The sequence below is a fragment of the Dryobates pubescens genome, chromosome 15 (genome assembly GCF_014839835.1).
Source record: "Dryobates pubescens isolate bDryPub1 chromosome 15, bDryPub1.pri, whole genome shotgun sequence".
In the NCBI taxonomy this organism is placed as follows: Eukaryota; Metazoa; Chordata; class Aves; order Piciformes; family Picidae; genus Dryobates; species Dryobates pubescens.
The window spans coordinates 19,416,577-19,436,440 of NC_071626.1; the positions used below are offsets into that span (position 1 = coordinate 19,416,577).

Consider the following 19,864-nt stretch of genomic DNA (forward strand, 5'->3'; position numbering starts at 1 on the left):
AGCAACACATGAAGTGCTATAGAACAATAATGAAAATATTTTATCCCAGGAAAACAATTTTTCACTTGTGAGAGGCAGCAGGTAGGGAAAAATGGCACTGCGAAGGTTCAGGTTCTTACGTGCCTGGTGAGAATACAGAAATCTCTTTGCAGCTGTTCGTCTCCCTTCCTACACAAACACACCACTGATAGAAACGGATTTCTGCAAGTGCAAAGGAGACCAAAAGTAAGTTTAAAAAAGATCATGTTTTGAATGGGAGATCAGTACTCAGCCACCATGAAGGTATGAGTTTATCAAAACTGGACCCTAATAAATGCTCGGCAAGGCGGTAACATTTCCAGTTGCCCTGTTCAGTGCAGAACAAATCCCATTTTGGACAAGCCTTTTTATGCCGCTTGAAGTGTAAATTAAAAGCAAAGGCTCCATACAGACCAAGTAATTTGGAGGGTGAAGGACTTAATTCTGGAACATGCTTTTTTGCTCACAATAATCCAATATTATTCTTATTAGTACCATAAACACGCACACATGAAAATCCAAGACCATAAAATACTTTTTTCTCTAAATTTCTTATGTCTCTCTCTCTCTCTCTTTTTTTTTCACCTGAGAATGGCACCTACAGTTTCCTTTAAAAAGCAAAAACCAAACCCAAAAATATATGTCTAATCTCACCAGCTGCTGGTATATCAGGTTCTTCATGGGATTGTCTAAAATACAACACTGTCCTAACTTAAGACGGAGGCAGGAAGCAAAAGAGAAGAGAAAGAAAACCAAACCAAAACAAAACGAGACCAACCAGGAGGAAAAAAAAAAAGCAGCAGCAAACTGGACTAGTTCAGCGCTTTAGTACGAATTTGGCACTTGCTCAAAGACTCAGTATGGTGTGCAACTGATGAAGAGAAGTCCTCTCTTGAAAGGAAATAATTGCTTGTTGGGGTTAACAGAAACAGGCTCCCCACTTCCTTCCTTGCCAGCCACGCGCACAGGCACGCATGCACACACACACACACACTTCTGACCCAGATTTGCCAGGGAGGAGGAAAAGGAGATGGGGGGGGGGGGGGGAAAGGAATTTGATTTTTTTTTTTATCCCGTTCCTGTCAGGTGCATTACCAAAAAAAAAAAAAAAAGGAAAAAAAAAAAAAGAAAAGAAAAAAGAAAAGGAAAAAAAAAAAGAAGAAATTATTTCTCTTTAAACTGTAGCACAAAACAACAAAACACATTCACAAGCCACTTGTTGGCACTGTGTACCTGAGTGAGAATTTCTAGAACATTGTAGAACAAACAGCCATTAAAGTTTATTTGAAAAAAAAAAATAAAATAATAAAAGGTCGACGGGTAAGACTTCAGTGCTTGGGTATAGCAGCTGAATTACTGGCATTATATTACCCATAGCTTATATCATTCTGTTGTTGTCGTCGTTGTCTTTGTTTCCTCTCTTCTGAGCCTTTTTTCTTCTGATGCAGGCTGATGTCTATTAGTCAGCTGATGTCCCAACTAGTTAAGACTAAGAGTTAAAGTAACAGTCAGTGTATGAGAAAGTTAATGTGCTTGGCCACTGGCAAGGATAAACCAGATGGGGCTTTATTTGTTTTTTCTTTTCTCCTTGAAGTCCTGTAGGTCATGAGATATTTGGACCCTGATCAGTTGGCTTGCCCCGCAATGTGATTTTCACTGTCACTGCCATAGTCCGCATCAGGGTCATCCTCTTCCTCATCGTATTCGTCATAGATTTCTCCATTGACGTCATCGGTCTGCATCTCCTCCTTGATGTGAGGCTCCTCGCCTTTGATGCCGTAAGTGCTCTGGATGACAGGCATGCCGGGCTCCGGGCTGCTGGACACGCTTGAGTGCTCAGAGGGCAGATGTGGGGAAGGCATTCCTGCCATGGCAATGGCTCCTGGGTAAACGACGCCCGCAGTGGCAATAGGAATCTGTGCTTGTTGCCTGCCATGGAGGAAAAAGTAAAAAGATGTTTTGAATGCTGGAAGGAGTTAAAGGAGGCAGTACAACAGCACTTTGCAGATCCATACCATGTGCTCTTGGGTATGCAGGGGAAGGTCCTGGATGGCCCGTGCAAGACAATCCCTATATGAATATTCCAGACTCACCAACTGATGCTCTTGAAATCAAGCCCAGACCGAGTCCACTGAACATCTCTCTAAACATCTCTAGCTGAACTACACAGCTTCAGCTTGTGATGCAAACTTATTTACTGGGTGCCCCATGAGCTGCCAGCCAAAACCAAACATCCTTTCAATTGTGATCCAACTTAAAAAACATGTATTTTGAAAATCTTCCTTTTAAGTAATCCAAGCTGCTGGCAGGACTAGACATAAAAGTAACACATTGCCAAACGGAGAGACACAGCAAAGGCCAGGTAGTTCCCACAGGAACAGGGAGGTGCTGCAGGAAATTATCAGTGGATGAGAAGAAAGCAAGGCAGGTCTCCCCAAAGAGGCAATGTTTACTCCACATTCACTCACAGACATGGCCTAATAATTAGGGAGATGAACAATGGGCTTGCTGTGGCCAACATGGATTTATAGGAGGATCACTAAGGGCCTCCAACTGGAAGGTGATAAGTTTCCACAGTGAGAGGCACATGTGAAAGGCAGAACCTTTGAAGGAAGGTGGATAAAATTGGGAAAAGGCAGACTTAAAAAGGAAGCATGCATTATTTAAAAATAAATAAAAAGCAAGCAAGCAACATGAGCATTTGAGAAAATCCTCTACAGGACGCCTTTATGTGGCATCTAAGCCTTGGAAACCCGTCCGCAGTAATGAAAGAAGAATTATTCCAGGCCATAGAAATTCCCTTTGCATCAAGAACACTAGCTGTGTTATACCAGTGTTTGTTTCCCTGAGAAGCTTCAGGGTCCCAACAAGCCTAGAGGTTTAAAATTCATGCTCCTTTTGTTTCCTTGCTGCATGAAGTAATTCCATTGCAGTAATACTCTTCAGTACATGCTGCACATTGTAATGTCATCAGCGGTGTGTCCATCTGCACTGAAAAGCCTTGCCACGGGAGACAAGGGCAGAGTCTCTTGAGATGAACATTCTTAATTAAGAATGAAACCCTCCCCTGTTCCCCTGCCTGCCTGTGCCCTGTCTGTACAGTAAGCCTTGCACAGTACAGCGATCCTGAAAGACTTTCCCCTGCCAAACAGCTTTGTATTTGTTTGGAATTGCTTGCTGCATTTGCAGATACTTCCTGCCTGCTGTTTGAGCGAGGCCTTCCTCCCCACAGTCCTTATTTCCATCTTTCTGAAACACACAGAAGTTGTCTCAGATGAAGATACAGCTCTTAGAGTAGGGAGTGGATCTAATTTGCATTTTATTCTTAATTCAATGGGAAGTCTTTTGTTTTCTGGAGTCAGCATTTCTGTAACAAGATTCAGCAACACTTAAATTGCTTTTAATATTTAACAACAGGAACACTTTGCACTTAAATGGTGCTTTTCAAATATTAAATCATTTAAGAACAGTATTTTTCCACTTCTATAGGATGTCCGCTCCAAAGGATCTCAAAGCAGTCCTCAGATATAAACGTATTAGGGCTCTCAACAGTACAGTGCTTGCTGCATTACCATTAAAGATGAGGACACTGAGACAGGGAAGCATTAAGCCCAAGAGCTGCAAAGAATGCCCATTCCTTCCCACTGTGATGCCCTCAAATAGGCTTTCAGTACATTCCAACAGCTGGCATAGCCACAGCTCTTGAAAAACCAATCACCTATTTTGGTGCCTAGGAGCTGGACTGCTATTTGGAAGTTCAGTCCTAAAATGACCTGTAGCAGGTGAGGAACTTAGATCCGGAACCCAGCTGTAATGCAGTGACTGCCAGCGTCAAACACTGACCACACTGAAGTCATTGGCAGCACTGGCAGTAACTTGTATGAAGATTTCACCCCAGGTTCAGTGCTCTAATGCCCCAGTGCAAAATTATCTCCAGAAATGTCTTGATTTCAATGTCAGCCTTGTTTGGAAAGCTAAATAACATGCAGAATGTTACAAGGTTAATTTTTTCCCCCATGATGAAGCATGCATGTTAACCAGATAAGCAGTGTTCTGGGGGCTCTGTTGCCACCTATTCTTTTTCCAGAAAGTCCCCCTCCTCTGTTTTTAATCTCTTGATGCCAAATGTTGGCTGACTTCCCTGTGTTTGTTTCAGTGCTTACCATTGGGATCACCGGACCTGCCAGCACCACAGGGTTAAGCAGCTCAAATTTCTCTGCTGAGCAGCTTATTGTAACAATGCACACTGTAGCTGTTTAAAACACAGTCTGATGACACTTAACAGTTGCTGGACAGATATTCTCTCCTTTATTGCTACTTCTAGCTGTTTTAACTGGAGAGATGTGCAACACTCTTAATATCAAAATGATTCCAAAGTTAGACGAAAGAAGGCAAATGCCATTATTTCTGAGGGTCGTTCTTGTTGCTGGCTTTGCTCTTTTTAAAGACCACTGTGTAGCTTTTAATTTTCTGGAGTCGGTACAGAAATACTGCAGAGTATTTGGTGACTTCCAACTCCTTTGATCTGCTGCAACCAAAACCAAGGAGTCTTTGCAGAAGGAACATGCATGATAGTTTTCTAGGCAGATTTTAAGCTAATCATATCAAGCTGATCTATGAGCTGTTTATCAGAACCAGTCTTCTTGAAATTTATGCTCAACACAAAGCATTGAGCTTACTGTACTGGAAGAGACTCCCTAGTATGACAGCTGCCGTCACAATGAACAATGCAGACAACTTCATGCCTGATATGAATTAACCGAGTCAAGTCATATTCCAGCTCAAGTTCAGCATATCCAGCAGTCCTTTTGCAGATCACACTGGATGCAGACATGCATTTTTGGCTTTTGGCTCACTACCACAGATTCCTTGAGATATAATCTCCGAGTCTTCGTAATAGAGTCATACTTATAAAGCTTTATTAAAAGACTTTCACTGGAAAGTCTTCAGCTTTTTCTTCTCTCTTTTGCATGATCAGAGTGGAAATGAGACAGTTGGCCGAAGCTGTAAAATGAGTATATAGCAGAGCCAACAACAAAAAAATCCCTAACTGCCTAACTTCCTCCTGGAACACATTGTTTTAAAGTGTAAGTTTCATACTCTGTTAGCAATATACAACATTCTTGCCAACAAAATATAACATTTACCAAGCTGAATTAAGAATCCTCCCTTAAGTTATGGTGTGGGTTTTTGTCTGAAATAACCAATAGTTTTTAAAGGTCCCATACCCAACGTTAAAGTACTGCCTCATCTCCTGGCGTCTGTTGCGCATGATAGCCTTGTACTCGCCAATGCGCAGTTTTTTGCCGTCTACAAGGCAGGTACGCTTCGGCCGGGGCTTGTATTTGTAGTCTGGGTATTTCTCCAGGTGCTGTTTGCTGAGTCGGGCCTGCTCCTCATAGTATGGCTGCTTCTCTAGGTTTGTCATCGCTTTCCAGCGAGATCCTGTCACACACACAAAGGAGAAAGAATGAGAAACGAGATTCTACTTGTCCACAGACACTGAAAGGCAGAGAAACAAGTAGGTCACCCAGAACAAGATACCTACAGTCATATTGCTTTGGGCTGGGAATCTGTCAGAGCCTCTAGACAGGGATCAGGTCTTGTTTGAATTTGACTGGTAAACCTCTTGGGTATGCCCAAGAGGCAGAGAAGGATGATTCTGTCTCAATATTTTACTGAAACTTGTTTACATTATACACATTTCAGGTGGGAAGTAAAACCATCATCCAGAGAACAAGCAACCCCAGCACTACCTACATATAAATCTTTGTTTCAAAAAACAAGGTGGTATATTTTAGTGGAATGGTCAAATTAGATACACAGAGTCTGCTCTGCTAAGTCCTCCCCACTTTCCTATAGCCATGGGTCATTTTTCACCTTCTGTTCCAGAGGAGACACTATTCCCATGTGCTGCCTCTTAGTCGTCCTGCTCCACCATGGCATAAACTCTAGACATGCACAGGTTTGCAGCTTGCTCTTTCATGACAAAAGCTTCTAGCTTCCAGCTTTGTGAGAAGTACAGCATGAACTGATTGCAAATGCTATGCTTCTGGGCACAGAGGCCTACAAAGCCCCTGAAGAAATGGCTCTAAAAGCTATAAACTCTTCCATGTGTCTTAGCAGGGTTTGAACTTCAAGACCAAGTCTTAGTGAACACAGCCTGCTCCAACTCAGATCCTTTAGCATATGTCATGAAGGGAAGAGCACTGTGCTCCTCTCCATGGAGCTGCACTACGGCTTCACTGCTGGCAATTCTGTTTCTGACACCCTGCCTGTGTTAGTGTGGATATTTGAGCCAGGGAAACACTGAAGACTTTACAATTGTTTTCAAACACCTCCTGAAATTTATAAAGTAATATTTCTTAAAGGATGTAATATGGGAACAGAAACTAAAACTTCTTGAATCAGTTATCCTATTTTATTTTTCCATGAACTATAGAAGTGCTTCAGGGTAAGATACACTTCAAATAACAGGAATGGTCCAAGCTGTGAAACATGTGGCCTAGAAGAAAAATTTTATTGGAAAACAGTCAATTTTCCCATTGGGAAACAAAAAAGTTTGCCTCGTTTCTCAATTTAATGGGTTCATAATGTCCTATGTCATACTTGACTTCCTCTTGTTCTTCATTTTTTATGGTTACTCACACTGTATTTAGCTCATGCTATTACTCAGGCTGGTCTCAGCTCACTGTGCCCCAAAGACTTGCAATATGGAGAGTGCAGTTAGTCCTTCCCAGGGAAGAAAACAGTCTGGTTCCCCTCAGAAAGGCCTCCCTTCTCATTATTGACACCATTTCCCACATTGCTCTTGGAATCTTGATTCCAAGCTGCAGTTTGAGCTGCTGGAGTGAAGGGCTAACAGGCTGGTACAGCCTGACCTTACACATAGAGATAATTGATCCATAAATAATGATGTTGTTGTTCTGAAGAGGAGCGATGGACACCGCCTTATTAACAAACATTACTTCGGAGTCAGAACCATCACTTGTTATGAATTTTACAACATATAACATGGAGAGATCCTCTAGTTAGTTCTGGAATGGGAAACAGTTTGATTTCAATATTATTAGCTTGGGCACAGCACCATATCAATGTCACTAGAAGGTTTCTAAGATTTAGACTAAAACTCCTGTATGGCACTTTGTGTGTCACACAGCATCTGTGCAGGGGGATCTGCGGCAGGGCTCTGTGTTACACAGGGCAGCAAACCTCTGTGGCCAGAATCCTGGTCAGCAGCTTTGTCTCCTGCAGAGAACTCATTCCAAGCTTTTTCTGGCAAAGAGAGTGGCTATAAAACATTACACCAACTTTCCACACATAATACCTCCTAGATTTTGGACTAAATGACACAGTGATAAACATTTAGAGATTGCCAAAACATTTAGCACCTACTAGCACTGCCTAAGATGGAAAGGTAGATAGGACACGTGTTGATGATGTTGCAAATTCAGAGCTCTGCTGGAAGATGCCTAGATGTAGGTCTGCTTTCCAATTCTGTCTTGTAGACACTGGTGCATTGGTGTTTTAGCATATGATGAAAACCATAAAAATTAGTCTAAATCTGGGAGTCCTCTAATCACAGACCTACTGTAGTCTCAGTGGCTTAGAAAAACAGTGCCAGTACCATTTCTCACTGATGAATCAGTTTTTACTTATGAATAATGAAGTTGAAAACTTCAGTCTTTAAACATATTATAGAATCATAGAATGGTTTGGGTTGAAAGGGACCTCCAAAGGTCATGTAGTCCAATTCCCCTGCAGTCAGTAGAGACATCCTCCACTAGATCAGCTTGCCCAGAGCCTTGTCCAGCCTGACCTTGAATATCTCCAGGGATGGGGTCTCAACTACCTCCCTGGGCAACCTGTCCCAGTGTACTTGTTTGATTTACATGCTGTGAAGGGATCTGCAATGAAGGAACTTAGATGTATTTTGAAACAGATGGACAGACAGAAAAGGTAGAAATTAAAATCAGTTATTGCAAAACTGCCAGGAAAATGTTCTACCCCAGCACAATTCCTCTCTCGAGATGCTGGCTCACTTGCTTGAATCCTACAGTCAGATCTGGGCAGGCAGATTCCTACCCCCTCATGTGAAAAGATTTGTAAATAGTGGGTGAATTTAAGCAAACACTTTAAATCTCTGCAAGATCAGGGTCAAAAAAACCTGAAATTTGATGCATAATATTTGTGCATATAGCTACACATACAGTATTTATAAATAAATGCCATTTATTATAGTTTTCCTTCCTAAGCCACACACTATAAAACAAAACCCTTGGCAATCTCACCTCTCTTCATAGCAAAATTTGAATAGCTGCCTTCTGCAGTGGTATCTCCTCCTCTTCCTATGGCTTTACCATTTTTACAAAATATACTAAATATAATTTCCTGGTGTGTTTTGCAGCATCATGAGTAACTGAACAAACAATGCAGTCAGAATACATTTTCCAGAAGGGCACCTTTCCTGCGGGAAACCCCTCGCGTTTTACAGTCTGCCGTTTCCGTTTCTTGTCTCAGGAATACACAAACTCCAACCAGCTCTCTGATCAGGCTTAATCTGCAATTTTGAATGTTTGAAGAATATGTAACTCTGATCTTTGAATTTTTGCCCACAGGCAATCTAAGCTATGAATGAATATCATAGTATCATCAATCAACAGACTAAAACCGGTTCAAAATACCTTGTGTTTGGACAAAATGTATTTATAATACGTTATCTGCCATTGGTTTATGTGTCTATAAACAGGCAAGCACAGGTATCTCCACACAGCACCAACCTGAGCACAAACAAGGTGTGACTGAAGAATCTTGAAAAACCTTTCGTTTCAAGGGAAGATTTACACTCTTGGGTGAGCTTTTTGCTTGCCATCTCTGTTAGAAAGCTTTGAGTGGGTCAAATATGCAAAGCCTTTCTCCTTGACTATGAGAACATGAACCCATTCCCCTCCCTGGAGATGCCTGCATAATGACATGCAGGATTCTTGCACAATTCTGCCTGATCTGGTGGCTGAAGCATTTAGAAAATAAATGAGAAAATGCTAGGAGTTTGTAGCACCGAACACAGCTCCTGCCCTCAAAGTGAACTAGCGCAGTTAGAGCCACATCCACACCGTCACTGTCAACACAGCCACTTTTTGTCCAGGGCAGAAAAGAGATGCCCCTGTGTGTGCCCTGACACTTGTGCTTGGGCACATGCACACGTACGCATGAGGTGTGGTTAGAAACCAAATTTCTCTCTCAAGAATCTTCAGCTCTTTGTAACGCTGCCTAACTTTGAGTCTATTTGACACTTTTCAAACTGACTACCTAAACCAGGCTGATTTTCCATGTAAAAAGTGTCCTCACATACACAAACACTTGTGCAACGCACAGGTTCGTATTCACGCACTTAACACGCACGCACGAAAGAATTCCCGAAGGTTGTATCTAACCTCATCTTTTCTTCATCTCTTTGTGAAGATTTCTCAGTGAAATTAATTAAAATATTTACAAAAATATCTAAACAATGCATTATTAAATCGATAGGGTCCAGCAGACCCATTTTAGCACTTTGTTAACATTTACCAAAAAAAACAAAAAAATCATTATCTGCAAGTTTAAGTTGCAATGAACAGATGGATGACAAACGTATGCACAGATGAATTTAGTGACAAATCCATGTATCTAATTTTTATGCTCAAAACATAATACCACAGTGTCAAACATAATCCCTAGAGAATTCTAGCGCTGGGAAGGGCATCTCCTCTCATTTTATTATAAAAATGACCCTCAATCAGCAACAATTCCATCCAAGCTACTCCTCGTCACAATGAGCTTTCTGACCTCGAAGCGTAACAGTGCTGCTAAAAAAAAAAGGGTAAGGAAAAATTGTGTCTTTTTAATAAGGAGACCCTAATACCTGGCTGAACTGAACTGTAAGCTTCTAGTTGCTCACCCTATGCCAGCTAGCAGAGAGCTCCCTGCTGACTTCAAAAGACCAGCCTTTTGCAACTGAGAGAAGACCTTTGTAACATTTCTGACAAGAAAGAAGATGTCAGGACATCCCTCTCCATTGCAGAGGTGGAATAAAAAAATTAAATGTGATGCTGGAAAGAAATAGAAATATCATCTCTGACTGCCTCAGACCTTGCTTTCCCCCCATATCTGGCAGCAAAACAGAAAGAGTTTGGAGTCAGCTATACTGTCTGTCACCTCAACAGGATCTGTAATGAATTTGCACATTTTACTCCAACTACTGTATATCTAATCAGAAAAAGATGTCCCCATATCTCCCTGATCTAGCGCCAAATAGTAAAAGGTGATTCCTTATGTTAACAATTTCAGCAGAATGGCTTATTAAAACCAGATTTTAGGGTATTATAAAATGCTTAGAAGCCCTTTAAAATGTCAACCAGGATCCCCAGAGACTGCGTAAAATGTCAGCCCAGCTCAAGCGCCTGTTTTAAGCAGAATGAATTAGCAGCGTGCTGTCGGAGGTTGTTATCCAAAACAATCAGTTAAGAAGGAAAACATCAAGCTCTCTTTGTACTTTCTATATGAAAAGGGCCATTCAGAATGATCTTGTAGATTTCTGAAGCTGATTATTTAAAAACAGGTTTAACCAGGTCTACTCTCAATTTAGAAACAGACCAAAACTATTACTGCCCTGTCCTCAGCCTAATCACATCATACACCTCTGACCAGTATAATCCCTTTTAACCAGTATAAGGTTATTTCATCATCAACATAACCAATTTAGCTTTCTAATCCTGTCCCCATAACTAATCTAATCATCTCCTGCCACCCTTTTAATCATGGGTTAATATCATCACATCTGCCATCCACAGCCAACACATTCTGCCTCTCTGACCAATTTATCTCATTTCCACTTGCCCCCTGCTAACTTTTCATAATACCACTCTAATCAAGATACACTTCAAACCTTTGACCAGTCTCAGCATATTTACCAGCCCTGCAGTTGGTTAATGCTGCCATTACAACTGCACTACATCTCTCGAGTTGTCTGCAAGACCAATGAGACATGCAGCCCAGGTAAATATGTTCCCTGCTTAAACTTTTAGCCACTGGCCTAAGAGATGCTTAGGCCCCATAAAGCAGCCTTTATCAAGACAAATCCAACATCTCCAATCTGGTCACAGATAGTTGGTGGGGTTTTTTACTGCACAACAGTAATTGATTTGGCTCAGTGATCCTCATTCACCTTTCTGCATCATTCAGCATGTCCCAGAGGAGTAACGTAGGAGAGAATGTGGCCCTGGGATTCTGAGCAAGTAGTGAAGGATTGGAAGTCTATAGCATGAAATTCAGTAGCTGATGTGTGTGACAAATATTGCTTGGGATGTGAAGAGTAGTGGATATGGAAAGGAGTTCTGACGTTTCTTTTCTTGATTTCAGGATTCTTTGCAGAATATTTAGAATAAAGGCAGCTTGTGATAGAAATAACATACTACAGGGAAATTTAATATAAAAGGAACATAATAAAAATCCTTTAAAACTGTCAATGCATCAAATAGAAGGATGTACCTTAGGATCATTTCCCTACTGCCACTGATTTGAAAAGGAAGTGCTACAAAATGAATCAAACACTTTAGTGTGCTACCCCATAGAGTCGAGTTAGATGAAATATGTAGGCAAATAAACAATAGTAGTTGTTTTGTGCTTGTTCAAAAGCATAATGAAATGAGCTGGTGCTGTCTACTTAGTCTGAGCTTTTACACCAAAACCACCACCACAGTCTTAAATAATTACAAAGACACAAGAACATTTCAGGTGATGGTAAACGTACACTGCTGGGCAGCACAGTGGAAGCTCGTACCACTGTTGCCCTTGGTGCAGTCATTAAGCAGCCAAACAAAGACGGTAATTCTGTTGTGTCAGGTTCTCAAATCTATTCAATCAGTATTTCTTTTGAGTATTACTACAGAAAGAACAGTGCTCTATCATTCTTACCTAGTATCTTGCTGATATTGGAGTTGTGCATGTCAGGGAAGGCTTGAAGGATCTTCCTCCGTTCGTCTTTAGCCCACACCATGAATGCATTCATTGGGCGCTTGATATGGGGCTCATTGCTACCACGGCCTCTGGATTCCCGATAAATCCTAGACTCTGAAACGCCTGCACTTCCTAAGAAGAAAAGCATTCACAACTTGTGTTTCATTCTGCAGCTTCCTCTGCCCTCAGCAACCTGTGTGAGGTGCTGAACATTCAGCGAGTCAGTGTTCACACAGGTTATCGGAGTTTCCTTTTTTACTCAAAGGAAATGTTGTACATTGTTCAGTTTCTCCTGATTCAGTATCACATAGTATAGACTTGATGAAGGGTTTGAATTTTTTTCATCACAAAGCATTAAATAGCTTTTCCAAAGCATCTCTTACTACTTAATAATATAAACCAAAAATTTATCAATGCAGATTTTGTTTTTCCTTTCTTCTCACCTTGCATACAGAATGCTGGTCATATTATGTTACCTATCTTCAGTGATATACAGCAACATCAGGCATTTCTTCTTAAGCAAATGAACATTTACACATCTACCTGTTTTTGTGCTTACCTCTCCATAAGCAACAGAAGAAAAAGAAATGAACACTACTCTTGCTTCATCAGACCAAGAAAGTTCCTGCAGATGTAGAGTGTGAAACACCTATGGATGATTGGGTCTACAATTCATGGACTCACTGTGTGATTTCACTTATCTCACATCTATTTGCCTCCCTTATTCCCTTGTAGCATCAGAGACATGTACATTGTCCAGTCTGAAAACTGCAGTGTACAGAGAAGGCTAAGAATCACCTTCAGACTTAGCACACCACACAATGAATCAGTTTTTCCTGCCTTGTTTCAGTCACTTATTGCTAACCACTCTAACTCCTTACAGGCCTCCAATGCACTTGGAGTCTCCTCCAGATCCTGTTGACATGTACACACTAATCTAGAAATAAGGATAAGCCATTTCTACTGACCGTCAGAATCTCCACTCATGTTGAAATCCATCATTGCGTGGCTAAACTTCCCGTCTTCACTCTGTTTTACTGCCAGTTGCTGAGTCAGGGTCTCCAATGTTGTTTTGTCCTATACAGGCAAGACGACAGGGTTTGGATCAGGAAAATAATTAAACATTGTAACTGCAAAGCTCATAAGTAATTTAGCAGGGTGATATGGAAGCTGGGTAACAATTCATTCACAACAGTTTACTGTGTCAGGTACTTAAGAGCAGACAATAATATTTTTTCCTGGAAGGGATATGCTTGCAGACTCTACCAAGTACTTTTTAAAGCATGCTTATTAGCTAGTGATGAACAAACTTTATAGTGTTGAAAAGTCTGGTTTAGTTAGGCACGAGAAAACTGGCTGCACATCTGAAGAATACTTCAACTCTCCATCCCTGGGACTGAAAAGCTGGACTGGAAGTTTAGATGATACCTATCTTTTGCAATGTATTTATTGGTTTACTCTGTTACCAGCCTGCAATCCAAGTGCAGAGACGTGATTGATATTGCCCTTCTTTTCTTTTTTTTTTTAAGAGGCAGTATTTTAGAAAGCACCCCATAGGGGGAAAATCCCCCACTCTACAGTGCAAGCTTATTCAAGCCTTGGGAAAGGGTCAAGCTGAATTAAACACGATACTTGGGCAGCAGTTTGTGTTCTTGTCCAGACTGTTTTGCCCAACCCTACCGACACCCCGTCCGTCATTCATCTAGGCAGAACTATCTGTGAACCCTGGATTGCAACAGGCTAGAGTGTGCTGCCAATTAATCTGTCAGGCTGCAGCGGTGTCTAAAGACATTGCCAGAACAACATGCCAGGGCCATTAATTCCAATGTTCTCTTCAAAACACCTCGCTTCCCCCTGAATTGTTTGACTTTACAAATACAAAGGTGTTCCATTTTCCAACTGTTTTTTGTTTTCCCAATGACTTTTGCTTATAAACATTCTATCTTCCTGACAATCATATGTTTACAACTAAATCTTTCAGGAAAGCAATACTAACATTTCCAAATGTTAGGCACTGAGCCTTCTGCAAAGCTAAGAAACTGACACGATATGGCATGATAATAAAGTGGCTCTAGTTGAAAAAATACTTTTAAGCTGCTTCCTGCAAGAAAGATTGCTGTTTTGTTGCTCTGATCCACTCCAGATGACTGTTAATGATCAACAAAGCAAAAAAACTCGCAGAATTCACATGACAACCAGAGACTTTACCAGTATTACATGTAGCCTAATAATGTCACTAGGTTGTATTATAGAAGAAAACACAAAAGAGAACAATGTGAATACAGAAATGCTTCCTGCAATGCGATGCCCCTGCATCTGCAATTCAATGAACAGTTCAAATTTGTGTCAGTCATTTCACAAAGATTTTCTTGAGACAGTTAGGAATGAGGCTAATCTGTTTAACTTCACATGCTCACATAGTTTAGGGAACACGAAGTTGTGTTTCCTACTCCTCACGTGCATTTTCATTGTGGGACCCTTTCACGATCCTACTGCTCTGTCTATAACCAGACACTTCACCATCAAAAGTGTGCAAGATGACTTATCCTCTTGGTTTTTGCAGGAAAAAATCATGCAGCAGGGTCTGCCTATATCAAGCAAAAGCGTTTCTGTAACACTACCAGGCACAGCAGATCCAGAAAACTTGGAGAAGCTTCAAGTAAGTACCTGAACTATTCAGGCATTTAGCTTCACCACGCTCTTTGATCTACTGCTTTTAGCTCAGCTCTCATTTCTAAAGCAGCCTGTCAGCAGACAGAAAGTCAGGAATAAGTTGACTGAGTATTTCTTCCAAATCTCTCTCAGATATATAATGGAAGTCAATATTTTTCCCTTGGGAAAAAATAAATAAATTAACCATCAACTTCATAATGATAGAGTTCAAAAAACTGTTGTCAGAAACCATTTAAATGCTACCACCAGTGTAAAACACAAAAGAACATCTCCTCTTGCTGGGTATGTTATGGGGAGGGTGAGCTACTCTGTTGCAGACTTTTCTTGAATCATGTATAAACCTCTTAGAGAAACAGAGCTGGGAGCGCAAAGGGCACAGGCTTAACAGCTTTTTCTTTATGCAGTAAATGCAGCTGTTGATGTTGGAGGCAGTTACATTCAGATGAGTGCTGTGCTGCTCTGCCCCAGTGCTTGAAGGTGGCTCTCCAGACAGCTGACGCATCAGTGAGCCAGAAGACCACCACTTCACCATGGTGACAATTTACTCCCTGCTACTTAAACACAGAGAGTAACAGGGTAATACAACCAGCAATGATAAGGTGACAGTGAAAAAGAACTTCCACAGGATGTTGCTCTTGAAACAGATGTCACAACAGCCAGCTGTACTTCTCTGTATTAATGTTTAGAAGTGTTTTAAGTTTACAGCGTACTCAGGCAAGAATGAGTTTAAAGCCTGGTGTCTCCTAAGCCTCTGCAACAGCATTAGGAGAGCAGAAAGAGATTCGCTGAAACCCTGGCAGGCTGCAAAAGGCTGACTGCATGTAAGCGACACTCCAATCTCCTATGCTCTTCCCATTAAACACATGGCAACTGACCTTTCCCCAAACCTGATGTACATAAACTACAACTTTTACAACTACAAAATATTCAAAAGAAGATAAGCAGCATTCCTATGTTGTTTTGCTTGGAAGCATTCAGTTGATGACTTACTAGTTTTTGTTTGATAGAAGCACCTCTATACCTTTCAGTTTACGGTGAAAATATTTATGGAAGCTTCAAAGAAACAAAGGGAAAAAAAGTCTCTCTGCTGACATTGCTAGCCCAGTCTCCTCTCACAGAACATGTTTGAAAACTTCAGACAAGAGGCCCACAATGGTTTCAAATTTACACAAAAATAGGATCAATTTATCATCGTCACCTTAATTCAATAGCAATTACACATTCTTAGAACTGCCACTGTCTGCGTGTTGGATTAGCTGTGTAAACAGTAGCAAACTGTGCTACCATCCAGTGCTAAAAGGTGGAGTTCACACACCTGTTGGGTTCGGTAGCACACTTCAGCAATGCAGCAGTAGAATTCAGGAGGCAGTGGCACATTCCTGAACACTATGTTGGACTACACCCTAAAATTATTTTAATATTTTATCAAGCTCTACATCTGATTGACTTGCTGAACAGAGGAAAAAATGGGAAAGAGAGATCAGATATTAAAATTGTACATTCACGCTTTCCAAGCTACACGAGAAGAACCAGAATGATACTCCCTTCCTTTCAGATTTGCCCCACACCTCAAAGGCATAAAATGAGCAAGGCAGCCAATACTGTTGGGAAGAATGGGCAAGGTTGGCCCAAATCTGGGGAAGTGGTGCAAAGAATTGTTTGTTGAAACCTGCTAAAAATCATATAGCACAAAGCAGCAAAACAGTAACAGTAAGGAATCCTTCTGCTCTTGCTGGAGAAACACAGGGATCTCTTGCTAAAAATGAAGTAATTCCTTGTTTCTTCTGAATTTTTGCATTTTTGATCAGGCCCCGGAGGCTGAAAGATGTCTTAGAAACATCTTTTTTTCTCTATGAAGAACTTCAGCAGAGGTTGGGAAAACTATCCTAATGGTCACTTCTATTACATTGCAGGAGAGACTTTCCATAGGCACAGTGAGAACTCTGTTGTCTGGATCATTTAAAATTCTAATGAGCAAACCAGGAGAAGATAATACTTTAGACAGCCATCAATCCTACAATAGCCCAATTGTTCCAAGTCTAAGCTCGGAGGTTTCATCAACAGCCACAATGTGAAGCTTCTAAGACTTTATTAACCAAAGACAGTAATCCGCTGGAGAAGACTGATTAATACCACAGCTCCTAGCAGCATTATAACTATATTTAAAAGAACAATGAGAAACACATCCACACATGGAATGTGTCATGGAGGAAAAAAAAGTATAAAAAAATGACTAAGCACCGCAAGTCAGACTCAGTTTTGTGGTCAGCTGCAAAAGTTACTTGGCGCTCTGTCACGGATAGCTGTCATAGTTTAACAAAACATTGATCTAAAAATGTCAAGAACTTGGTTGCCCTCTCGTTCATAGAAGAAAATAAACCAAGAAGAGTCAAAACATATGCAGAACAGCCTCATCATGTTTGCCAGAACTCCTCCCACTACTATGTAAACGTGAAGCAAAATCTTGGAAGGTTTGAGGAATAAAGTCATAGTGATATATTTGCCTGTCCCCTGACCTCACTGCTCCCATCTTGTGTTGGATCACGATACCGATGCTTTGGGTGCACCTGAGACCATGCACACGCCTCCACGGTTCCTCCAGAATACCGTGAATGCTGGACATATGGCAACGGATCCCTCCTCCCCCTCTTTGAGACATCCTTTTGGCTGGGGTATTTGGCAAACACTGACAGCACTCTGAACTCCGTCAGAACTGCATTTTGGCAAGAGCTGATTTTCCGATTGCATAATTCAAGGTTAGCAATTTTACTGAAGCAGTCCACTCTTCACTTTTCAACTTCCTGCCCTGCCCCCATTTCCCCTGATATGAATATTTTTCCTCTCAGTTTGATGCTTGCAAAGATACAGTCAGTGTGGAATACCAAAGGAGGAGTGTTCAGGCACATCCCTTCACATTCCTCCTTTTCTTATTCCAAGTGAACTGAAAGGCCAGGCAAAAAAACCCCCGTGTTTGTAGAGGAGCTGGAGAGAGCCAAAAAAGATTGTCCATGGAGAGCAAGTTCTTGCACCTAAGAATTACGAATACACTGATGGACAACCCATGTCCCTTCACTGTTAAAATGCAGAAAGAAATAGATGGTTGCCTGTTACTATCCTTTTTAGTGTCCCACCTTCCTCCTCCCTGTCCAAGTGCAGTTTGTCTATTTAACATACTACTCTGCAGGAAAAATCCTCCCATCTAAACTCTAAAGGTGGTATTTTAAAATAGATTAAATTTTGATAAGCCAGTTTTTATCTTAGCTGGTTAAGCAGGGTCTGTGACAGCATTTAATGTGGTTTATGGCATTCAGGCAGAAGTCTTCTCTCACCAAGCCCCAGTAAATATCAACCATTCTGACACCTACCTTGGTCAATATACATCAAATCTTAAAGTACTAGGCAGATTAGCTGCTAGACTGTGATCCTGCAATGAAAGTTCACCTCTGTTTATGACAGGAAAACATCTTTAATTATCAGGCACACTGGTGGTGCCAGGTGTTATCCATTCAGCATTATGATATTTTCCTTAGCTCTCCAAAAAGGTGAAGAGTCTTATCCTACATCTGACATGAGTGAAGACTGTAAAAATAATCTTTCTGTGCAATTCCTCTGCCTCCTGCAATAATAAACATCAGAATAGTGTGTATTATAAAATCTTCATCCACAGTCTTTCAAAATGTGGAAAACATGAGGTAGGTATTACAGATGACAGAGAGCTGGAAGAACTTAGAGGAACCACTGGCAGTAGTGAGAGCTGTTACCCAGAGCTTTGCACAAGATGAATTATTTGCAGTTCAGTTTGTAATTCTGCATATGAATACCACGGTGCTTCAAAATAGATACTGTGCACACTGTGTCCCAGGCCAAACCATATTACAATCCAGAGCCTGCTACACCTATAACTGCTGTATTTCAGCTCTATTTGGAGGAACTGCCTATTTAGATTTAGGTTTTTCTGTGTAACCAATCACACTGCCCAAGTGTTTTGCACTCATTGGTGAATTTAGCCACAAAACTTCACAATGAAAGGCAGTATTATTAACTCTATTTACCAGAATGGAAACTGAGTCACGTATTACGTGACTTGCCAGAGGTTCCATACTAAGACTGGTAGTTTTAGGAACTGAAACTAGTAGTCCTGAATCTTATTTTTAAAATGTATCCTCAAGCTTATAATTGCCTTGAGTGCAGAATTGTGAATCTTGTTGATAGCACATATTACAAGACAAAGCAAAACACAACACAAATAAGAGCAGTTACAGATCCTCCATTACAATGGACCTTGCTGAAGTAACGCTTGCAGGGCTGTCTAATTCATAGCAAGCTCATGCACAAAATGATAAAATAGAGTGAGGCTTCCAAATGTTGACTCAGTAATTGTTATATCCCTTCTGGCTGCACAATTTTATAGTCTTCTACTGTACTAATGAGAAGGGAAGAAACAACAAAGAAGGGTTTTAGCCTTCCAATTACATAAACTTTGTGGACCACCAAAGAAGATGAAAGATTATTTATGTCACAGTAATTTATCATTTGGGAGATTTTTGTTGCTGTTGTTGCATCAAAGTTGAGTATGCAGAAACAATGCATGCAGCCCCCCCTCAGCTCTTTCAGCGTTGCTTATCTGAGATGTTTCTTTTTCATGGAATAATCCACCCACAGAACCTAAAAGCAGCATTAGAAGTTCTATTTGTGGATCTTCCTATTTTATGGTACATATCTCAGAATTCTTAGACCCAGTGTTAATTGGGTCTACACCATTTGGTAAAGAACCCATTAGCTTCTGGTTTACGGTATATAGTCAAATCCAGACTGGTTCAATACTGCCAAGATACTGCATCTGATTTGTAATCCATAGGAAGTTCTACATGGACTCAGTAGAGAGGTTCCCTAGAAGGCATTGCAGAGAAAAAAATCAGACAGATCAACAGGCTCAGCCATTTAACTGCTCTACTTTAAGAAGTAGACACCCAGCCATGGGGGGACTTGCTGAAATCTGTACAGTCGTTTTCATTGTGGACATAGGTATTTGGTTCCAAATGGCTCTCAAGTCAGTACCTGTGAAAGCACTGAAGGGAAGAGAGAGTTCACTGAAACATGAAGAGGAAAATCCTCCAATAACTTGGCAGGGATGAGGTCCCTAGGATTTTTTATTATCTTCATTCTTTATCAGAGAAAA

General features: G+C 40.9%; 1 protein-coding gene across 6 annotated transcripts in view; it reads right to left on the reverse strand.

The window, feature by feature from the left end:
* Positions 1-1,200: 1,200 nt before the first annotated feature.
* Positions 1,201-19,864, reverse strand: part of SOX5 (SRY-box transcription factor 5) — a 347,783-nt gene continuing 329,119 nt past the window's right edge. For all 6 annotated transcript variants that reach the window (XM_054167738.1, XM_054167737.1, XM_054167735.1 and 3 more), the window contains 4 exons: positions 12,981-13,089; positions 11,971-12,144; positions 5,247-5,463; positions 1,201-1,947 (listed from right to left, as the gene is read on the reverse strand). In XM_054167738.1, coding sequence (XP_054023713.1) covers positions 1,644-1,947; positions 5,247-5,463; positions 11,971-12,144; positions 12,981-13,089 — 804 coding nt within the window. In that variant the 3' untranslated portion in view covers positions 1,201-1,643. The remainder of the gene's footprint in view (positions 1,948-5,246; positions 5,464-11,970; positions 12,145-12,980; positions 13,090-19,864) is intronic.